The following is a 9,921-nucleotide window of genomic DNA, read 5'->3' on the forward strand; positions in this document are numbered from 1 at the left end:
AAAGTCCCTCCTCGAGGGCCGCAATCCAGTCGGGTTTTCAGGATTTCCCTAATGAATATGCATGAAATCTATTTGCATGCACTGCTTTCATTGTATGCTAATAGATTTCATGCCTATTCATTGGGGAAATCCTGAAAACCCGACTGGATTGCGGCCCTCGAGGAAGGACTTTGACATCCCTGCTCTGAAGTGTTGCTCATTTAGGAGCCCCTTCTTCCCACTGGATATACCCATGCTTAACTTGGAATATACCCAAGAGGCCTCTTGTTTACTATTCTGTAGTGATCAAGTTAACTCCATCAGAGGACAATTGTTTTACTGATTTCCATTCAGGAATAGCATGTTTCAATGGCATATATTTAAAACACTGTAATTTTGATCTGGCATTTTATATTTCAACTTCATCTCTTCAAAGGACAAAAGGGATCCATTATGAATTAAAATCCCATCTACTATGAATCCCAAGCTGAGCCCAACTCACCTAACCCATGTGCTTCTTTCTAATCCTAATATTAAAGTTCTTCCAAAGTGGCTCTAATAGCCATTTATGTTCAATATTTATTTCCACCTTCTGGAATATCTTATGAGGTGCTTATATGATAGGACAGGCCTTAATTCATTGAATGCAGCTCATTGTTGGATGAAAAAGTAACTTGGAAAGACGAAATGTAACCAGTTATGGCCTCCCTCTTCAGGAGGTCTCAGCTAGAGAATGACATGGTGACAAAATTCATCACCGTTCCCGTCCCCTCGGATAACTGCGGGAAATAATCCCATGTCATTTTCTAGTGTCTATTTCAACCTCGGTCCTTCTACACCAGCATTTTTCAAAGCAAAGCTTGTGGGTCAGTGATTGTGCCCAATTATACTCTGATTCTTCCCTCTCTCCTTAAAGAATGACATGAAGATGGTTTCCCGCGGTTATCCGCGGGGATGGGAACGGTGATGAATTTTGACACCATGTCATTCTCTAGTCTCAGCCACCAAACTCCTTGTGCATCAAGTATGCCGATTCATAGTTACACATATGGGGAAAGTTCTTTATCCAGTGAGATAAGAGCTTGCTGTAGAGAGAGCAATTATTCATAAATTATGCCATAAGAAGTTTCTCAACTCACTTGAAAAACTGCCTGGGAAATGGATTCAGTAGCATGCTTAGAATGCAATTAATCATTAGGCTTAATATCATTTTTATATCATCTAGGTTCCTCTAACATGTAAAGTGCAGTGGTGACCTGCCAAAAATCAGCTGCTTTAAATGTTGAATTATAAATGTCATGTTTACTTCCCTAGTCTTCTCTAAAGCGGACCAAAACTTGATACCCAAATGTTTTAAAACTTCCTATTGCTACTGAAAGAGAAACTCAGGCAACATTGTTTTAATACTATAAATATTCAATGGCACGCACTCAGATTTGCAGTTCCTAGAAAAGCTTGAAAATTCATTATAATTTTATAGCAGCTCTGGGACAGTATTGTGTGACTGATTTAGGAATAGCATAATATCATCTGCATATATGCAAACTGTATATACCTTCCTGAGTACAAGACCCAATGAAGTTCTGCATTATTTTGGATCTTCATGGATATAAACATCTAAGTCCCCATTTCACAAAGTACATTGTTTTACTGATTTCCATACAGAAATAGCATGTTTCAATGGCATATATTTAAAGCAATGTAATTTTGATCTGGCATTTTATATTTCAACTTCTTCGCCTCATAGTACAAAAGTACACATGCACATTCAAGCTCAACTATGTGCAATTTGTAAGGCAGTATAGTCTGGGTGTGTTTTGGGTGGGACAAGTATGTGGCAAGGTCATGGATGTCTAGTTCTTTTTTCAGAAGGGGACTAAACATCTATGTCCAGAAAGATCCACATCAGGAGTTACACCTGCACTACCAAGTACATGTAGGATTGTGAAACAGCTGTTATTGAGCAGCACTCCACTGGAGGAATTAAGGGAGCTTGCACCCTTAATCGCTCAGTGGTTTTTGTTCTCCCTCCCTCCCACCAAATGCCAAACTGGCATAAGAAATCAATCACTGTGACAGCATCGAGATAATAACCAGTTATGTTTCAAAGTCACACAGATTACCTGTTTTGTGCTGTCTTTGAACCTGTCCATTTTTAATGTTTATGTTTATTAAAATTTGATATCCTGCAATTTACAACAGATCAGTGCGGCTTACAAAACACAATAAAAGGAGTTAAAACAATAAAAGAATGCCATTATTTCTAAAATGAATGTTTATGCTGCATAAATGTCTATTTCGCCTGTAGTTTAGAACAAGCTCTGTGTCAGCAGATTCTGTTCTAAAATACTGCTCAAGCTTGAGATGTACTGACAGTTGATGAATTAGGTATATAATGACATTTATTTGAATGTACGTAAGGGTCCTTTATAAAACTGCAGTCAAAATTGGCCTTAATGTGTCCTTATGTGGGTCTTTCTTGCATGCTCAAGCCATTTTTACCACAGCCATAAAAATGTTTTTTCTTTTTTTTTTTCATTAATAGCCATGTGTTAATGTTGTCATTAGTGCATGGTGATTTTCTTTTTTTTTTTTTTAATATCTTTATTCATTTTGAAGCCAAAAATAAGTGCAACATATTATACAATCATATTACACTATAATAGCACCTAAATTCAATCAAAATTGTAATCTATGACAAATACCTATATCACCCCCCCCATCTTCATATTCAAATATTGCACTCAAATTAAAAATTAAAAATATTTTCCAACCCCCCCTCCCACCCACCCATTAGTGCATGGCTATTTTCAAAAATTACCACAGCAACACTTACTTTAGGCCATTTTTTGCTGCATTAGACTTACATTAGTGCCTAATGCAGCATAGTAAAAGCACCCCAGGATTCTTTACAAACCCCCTCCTTTACAAAGCTGCGCTAATGTTTTTAGCGCCAGCCGCTGTGGTAACAGCTCTGACGCTCATAGGAATTCTATGAGCATTGGAGCTGTTGCTACAGCAGCCGGCATCAAAAATGCTAGCGCAGCTTTGTAAAGGAGGGGGAAAGTTCTTTATACTGGTAAATTTTGCAAGAGGAGAAACATTAAGAACTTCATTAGACAAAATATTTGCCCATCAATTGCATTTGAAATGGGATCACGTTATTTATATGGCTGTTCTAGATGCTGCTTGTGGTTAGCAGGCTCCTGTTCCCCCTGGCATTTGAGAGAGATGATTTGGATAATGCAGAGTTTTATAAAATTTAAGTCTGAAATATATCTCAATAATTAGATTTGATAATGAGATTAAATCAACCTTGGAGGGAAGCAAACATTGTTTATTTTATTTTCTCCCTTTGTTTTTATTTTTAGGCATTTAACAAAAACAACCTGATCTTGGAGGAGAGAAACAAATATTTCAATCCACATCTGACTGCAAAGACCTTTTCCAATGCCTATTTTACAGATTTCAATAATTATGATGAATATTAAAGTGCCCTATAGTCTTGTTCTCACTCCCTAGCCCTTCCCAAGGCCTGTGCTCCATGACCGTTCATGTGTTTGAGGCTTCGAAGATGAAGTTCGGAGACATTCCAGGCTGGTTTTCAACTATCCATTTTGCATTGCTTTGAGATTAAACCATCTGTTTGTGACATCATAATACACCTTACAGAACTTAAAGTGGCCCAAAGTCAAACTGATATGCTACAGCAGCAATGAGGTGTCTCCTTCTTCTGATTTATCACAGCGTTCAGTCATGTTACTTTCGTGCTAAGCTGGCTATTTTGAGTTTCTTGCTCTTATTAGGAGTGTACTTTACCAAGATATGGCCTAAATTTAACTTCTAATATATTTGCTCTTTGCTGCCAAGAAGATTTTTTGTTTGTTATTTGTTTTCCCGATATGGAAGCTTTCAGCCATAGGCCTCTCTGAAGAATGCTCTAGAGACTTAACATCTTTGATTGAAGAAGCACATGGAAATTAACAAAGCAAAACAAAAGGAAACATAACTGCATGATTTCTTCAAGTGCTACACAGCTCAGATCTCTGTTCCACGAAGCACATCGGCTGTAGTTCCGGGAGGCAGTACAAATTTTGTGGACTTTGAAAGAGATGCAGGATCTGGGACAAGACAAAACTTCAGACTCCTTAGAAAAAAACAGGAAATCTGCAGGACTCTTGTTTAACATGAGGGTTTTTTTTAATTATTATTTTTATATATATTTTTTGCAAGGGGTTTCGGGGAGGGGAGGAAGAAAGTACAGTGAAATTGTCTGCATGTTATTAGTAAATTGGCCTTCTTGTAGCATATGGATTTGCATGGTTCATGGAATTCCAAAGACCTCCTTCCTTGGTGTGTGCCTATGAAGCGCAGTTGTCTGGACTGCTGTAGCATTTCACAGACATGCCTGTCAATGAGTAAATTTCCTTCTGATATATCAATCTGCTTCTTTTATAAAACTTCATGTTTACATATGACTGCTATAAAAAAAATACCCCTACGCAATAAGATTAAGAACAAACCATTCTGATCCATACAGACAGACCCCGCCAAAACTTTAGTAAAGATGGTTTTCATATTAGTCCTTCAAATATTAGTGAAATTTTAAGCTGTACTTTTAAAACTTTTGTCATAGAATACACTGCTTTATCTTCTTTCTGTCCAATTTATTTTCCTTCAGCTTGCCGCCTCCTCCTACACATAACATTCAAATATTGAAAATTTCCCTTCAAAAGTAGAGACATATCTATATGCCTGATAGCCACATCTCAGAGAGCCAAGCACAGTTTGGCATCAAAGAGCTACTACTTCTCTGTGAGTATAGAGGGAATCTGAATAGCTCAGCATTATCTTTTGAGCCAAATTTCCTTCACAAATAGAGCTGAGCCAGCATATTAAGATTTAAGATTGTGTTTGTTAACCCTGCAGATTTTCTCATGGACAGGCCTTGCAAGATCATAGCAAGGTCCCTCAATAAGATGGGGGTGGGAGGGGGCAATAATGATCCCACTGCAAACATTGCCATTTCACCTAGGGCTCCTTTTACTAAGCTACGCTAGCGGTTTTAGTGTGCTACAATGCCGCACGTGCTAGACGCTAACACCTCCATTGAGCTGGCGTTAGTTTTTCCATGTAGCGCGGGGGTTAGCACGTGCTAAAAACGCTACCACAGCTTAGTAAAAGGAGCCCCTAGTGTTCACAGATCTGTGATCATGATCTACGAAAACCTTGCCAGTAGGATAGTCCTGGATAATTGGCAGTATTTATAATCATGATTCCATACAACAGTTCTTCAGCCCATCTCTAATATAAGGGATAAGGAAAACACAGGAATGGTGAAATTTACAAATCTGAATTAAATGCCATGTTGAAATTAGATTTAAATATAGATAATCTGGAATAGAAAATGTTTGGCAGTGCAGATGCATCATTAGAGTTCTACAGATTTTTGTAAACAAATACCACCAAGGAACATGCTTAGAATATTATATGTGTGTGAATGTTTGCATGGATCTGTGAAATTGCTACTTTCAAGGGAAGAGGGCAGATGAATTAAGGATGTAGTGTAAAGAAAGAGTAGAGAGTAATCTTAATATAATAAAACTCTTACCACCGTGTTGCCTGATTTGTAGTTCCGTGGCCGGCAGAGTTCACATGCACGCTTAAAACGACCCCACGCTCGCGGCAGCAGAAACCAAATAGAGGCCTGGGAAGAGAAGCGCTGAACAAAAACACTCCTTTGCCGGCTCCCCACTCACTCAATAGGTTTTTTTCGAGGTCTGACCCTCCCATCCCTTCCCGACGTCTGACAGGCTCCCGTAGTCCCTTACTGCCCCCCCCCCTTTCCTTCCCGCGGTCCCGACTACAAACCTACCGATTCCAGCAGCGTCTGCAGCACTCTACACACGCTGCTTCCCGAAGTGCCTTCTACTGCCCTGATTTGCTCTGCCGCATCTCTGATAATGTCATCAGGGATGTGCCAGAGTAAATCAGGGCAGTAGAAGGCCCCAAAGCAGCGTGTGTAGAGTGCTGCAGATGCTACTGGAATCAGCAGGTTTGTCGGGACCGCGGGAAGGGAATGGGGGGGCGGTAAGGGACTAAGGGAGCCGGCCAGACTGCGGGAAGTGAAAGGGGGGTAGGGGAAACGCTGCTGTTGCACAAGAAAGTGGTGTGGGGACAGAGAAATGGAGGGGGAGGGAATGCTGCTGCTGTGGCTGCTGATAAAGATTTATGCCAAGACCACAGCAGAGAGACTGAGTGGAACTTTGGGACAGTTGGAACACAAATAACAGGCAAGTTTTATAGATGATATTTAGCAAGATTCAAATGTTGGATTCTATTTGTTTAATAGAGGCCTACAATTCAGATTGTAAATTAAACCCTATATGGACATAATTTTACTTAGAGGAGCTTGGCTAATATAACAAAAGAAGTATGTCTCATACATAGACTTCAGAGTACAGGTTCACATCCTTTATCCAAAACGCTTGGAATCAAAGACATTTTGAATTTTAAAATTTTTCGGGTTTTGGAATGATATGTCACCAATGGCCATAGATTCATATTCATTGCCTACTGCAGCCCTGCAGGCTTCTCTCTGCTGCCTCTTGCCTTGCTGACATCATTTCCTCTTTCCTTCTTGACTGGATGTGACAGAGAGAAGTGTGCGGAGCCGCAGCAGGGCAGAAAGAAAGACAGACAGCGGAAGGAAGGGAGACAGAAAGAAAAGAAGAAAGACACAGGGGCAGGGTAGACACAGAAAGACAGACAGACAAAAGGGGCCAGGGAGAGAGACAGAAAGAAAGAGGGAACAGACATATATTCTAGCACCTGTTAATGTAACGGGCTAAAATACTAGTTCAATATAAAGTAGTAAGAAGTCCACTCTCTTCTGGGACTATGAGAAAGGAACTCCAAGTAAACAGAATTAAATAACAAAATAGGTGGAGAAAAAGGCCTCAGTTAAAGCCCAGCAGGACTAGGGAATGCTCATAGTACTTAAACAAATAAGCAAAACCCATAACAGTCATTGGCCACAAAAAAAAACTCCACCTGTTTATCCCCTCATCAATCCCAGGAAAATGCAGAGTCCATTAATGGTAAGCTACACGCAAGCAACCCACGTAAAACACAATTTTCAAAAAACTACTTATCTCAAAATAGTTGCTCTTCAGGTTGCCTGCCGCGATAACCGAACTTCAAATCCTAACAAGAGAACCCCGTTTCGCTGAACACATCATCAGGGGAAGGTAACAAAATCGCTCCACATACAGCAAAATGCAAAGTGGCAAAAAAGAACTCACTGCGTATCTCTTAAAAAAGGCATAACCATGCCTAGACAAAAATGTTGTTCATTCATAGAAATGCCTGGGGCAATAGTTTTCAAAGTAAAAATCAAACGTTGTTCTCTTTGATGCAATCTACGTTTAACATTACCTCTACGGAGGTCGACATTCATCTGTTCAATCATGAAGAATTTAAATTCAGAGAATGAATGTCCAGCTGTCTCACAATGAATTAAGGATCCAGTGCCTCAAGTCCTAGTGCCAATGCAACTGGAATCTATGGTGCTGCCTGCTGTAAAGCTCCTGGATTTACTCAGTTTCATTACATGATATATAATTCATTGCTGCAGCAACCATTAGAGAAAGCAGTGGATTGCATGTAGTTTCTAAAATGGACAAACAATTTTACAGTAATTTTTCAAAGTGTTTCTTAGGTATACTATGTTTATTTAATATTTTATGTATGTATGGTTGTAATCCGCTTAGTTTTTAGGCAGACTATGGGCTAGATTTACTAAGGCCACCGATCCGATCCATGGCCAGGGGCTGATTCATGAAGTATCCTCATGCAAATGAGGGTGATCGGAGTCATGCCCCCAACCGACCGCAGGGATCGCTGAAGAGCGATCCCGACACATGCGCAGACCATCTTTACCTGTAGATGGTCTGCACATGCTTATAGAGCTTGAAACTTTTTTAAATATTTCTTTACTTCGCGAGCCTGTGGTTTTAACCCGCTTTAAACCTGCAGGTTAAAACCACAGGCTCGCACTACGGGGAAGGGCAGGAGAGTGGGGGCGGCGAGTCAGGGCAAAGAGCAAGGTGGTGAGTCGGGGCAGATAGCAGGGCAGTGAGTCGGGGCAGAGAGCAGGGCAGTTGGAAAAGACCTGAGCGACTGGTCTTCAACAGTCGCTTATTTTTTGATTGGCCAGCCCAGTCGGTGTTCATGAAATTTTTTAGTGAATCGCTGCCTTCCTACATTTGCATGCCATTCCCCCTCATTTGCATGCGTGGATCAGATCGGGCGCAGATCGGATCGGGAGTAAGGTTATTGAATCAGGTCGGGGTCGCAAAGTGGTTGGGACACGATTGATGTCCTAAGTGAATCTAGCCCTATATGTCTCTTAAATAACTCCCAGCAACCTGGCCACTGCAGAGAACGCTATGGTTCACACCATTGTGGATAAGTATGAACTGGGCACAAACGGACCTCTACTAAAGTTTCCAATGACCTGTGCTTGGCCAGATCCAAAGGCCTCTACTCTATCCTCATCCTTCTCGATCTGTCTGCTACATTTGATACTATTAATCACCACCTACTCCTTGATACACTGTCCTTGTTGGGATTCCTGGGCTCTGCCCTCTCCTGTTTTTTTTCCCTATCTCTCCATCGCATCTTCAATGTATGCAATGGTGGTTCCTCCACCACAGCCTTCCCTCTATTGATTGGTGTACCTCAAGGCACTGTTCTGGGAACACTCCTTTTCTCAATCTACACTTGCTCACTTGGAGCAGTGATCTCCTCCCACTGCTTCCAGTATCACCTCTATGCTGGCGACTCCCAGATCTACCTCTTTGCACCAAATATCTCTACTGAAACCCAGACCAAAGTCTCAGCCTGCCTGTCTGACATTGCCGCCTGGCTGTCTCACTGCCATCTAAAATTGAATATGGCTAAAGCAGAGTTGCTCATCTTCCTGCCTAAACCCACCTTTCCGCTTCCCTCGTTCTCCGGCCCTGTGGACAACATACTCATTCTTTCTGTTTTGTCTGCTCATAATCTCAGGGTCATCTTTGATTCCTCTCTCCTTCACCACCCAGATACAACACATTGCTAAAACTTGCTGCTTCTTCCTCTATAATGTTACCAAAATCCAACCCTTCCTCTGTGCGCATACTACCAAAACACTTAAGCAACACCCTCATCACCTCGTGCTGAGTACTGCAACTTGCTACTCTCAGGCCTTCCACTTAGCTATCTCGCTCCCTTCCAATCTGTCCAGAATTCGGCTGTATGACTCATTTTTTGGGAGAGCCACTTTACTCACGTTACTCCTCTCTTAAAGTCACTTCATTGGCTTTCCATCCATTTTCGAATACAATTCAAACTCCTCTTACTGACTTACAAATGCACTCACTCAGTCCCTCACTATCTGTCTTCACTTATCTCCCCCTAGGATCCCCCCGTGAGCTCCGCTCAGCTGGTAAGTTGCTCCTATCTGTGCCCTTCTCTTCAACTGCCAACTCCAGACTCCGTCCCTTCTGCCTTGCTATACCATATGCTTGGAATAAGCTGCCCGAATCCATACAGCGGGTTCTGTCTCTGGCAGTGTGAAAGGCCGTTTAAAAGCCCATCTCTCTGAGTGCTTTCGACTCCTAACTCCTCTCATCTTGGGTTCTGCATCCCCTACTCTCTAGCTCATGTCGTATCTGTCCAAGTTAAGATTGTATGCTCTTCTGAACAGGGACCGTCTATAAATGTCATAATGTACAGTGCTGCATACATCTTTCAGCGCTATATATGTGATAAGTAGTAGTAGTAGTAGTAGTCATAGGTTATGAATAAGGGGTATCTCTTCTGGAGAATTCAGATGCTAGAATTTCAAAGTCTACAGTTAGGCAAAAGTAAATGGGCTCCTGGAATCTTTAGAAATAA

General features: G+C 41.2%; 1 protein-coding gene across 1 annotated transcript in view; it reads left to right on the forward strand.

Annotated features, from left to right (window-relative positions):
• Positions 1-5,597, forward strand: part of SEMA5A (semaphorin 5A) — a 1,054,315-nt gene extending 1,048,718 nt beyond the window's left edge. The window contains 1 exon segment of the mRNA XM_033929716.1: positions 3,351-5,597. Within this exon segment, the coding sequence (XP_033785607.1) occupies positions 3,351-3,470 (120 nt within the window). The 3' untranslated portion in view covers positions 3,471-5,597.
• The last annotated feature ends 4,324 nt before the right edge of the window (positions 5,598-9,921 follow it).

The sequence above is a fragment of the Geotrypetes seraphini genome, chromosome 2, assembly GCF_902459505.1.
Source record: "Geotrypetes seraphini chromosome 2, aGeoSer1.1, whole genome shotgun sequence".
Lineage (NCBI taxonomy): Eukaryota > Metazoa > Chordata > Amphibia > Gymnophiona > Dermophiidae > Geotrypetes > Geotrypetes seraphini.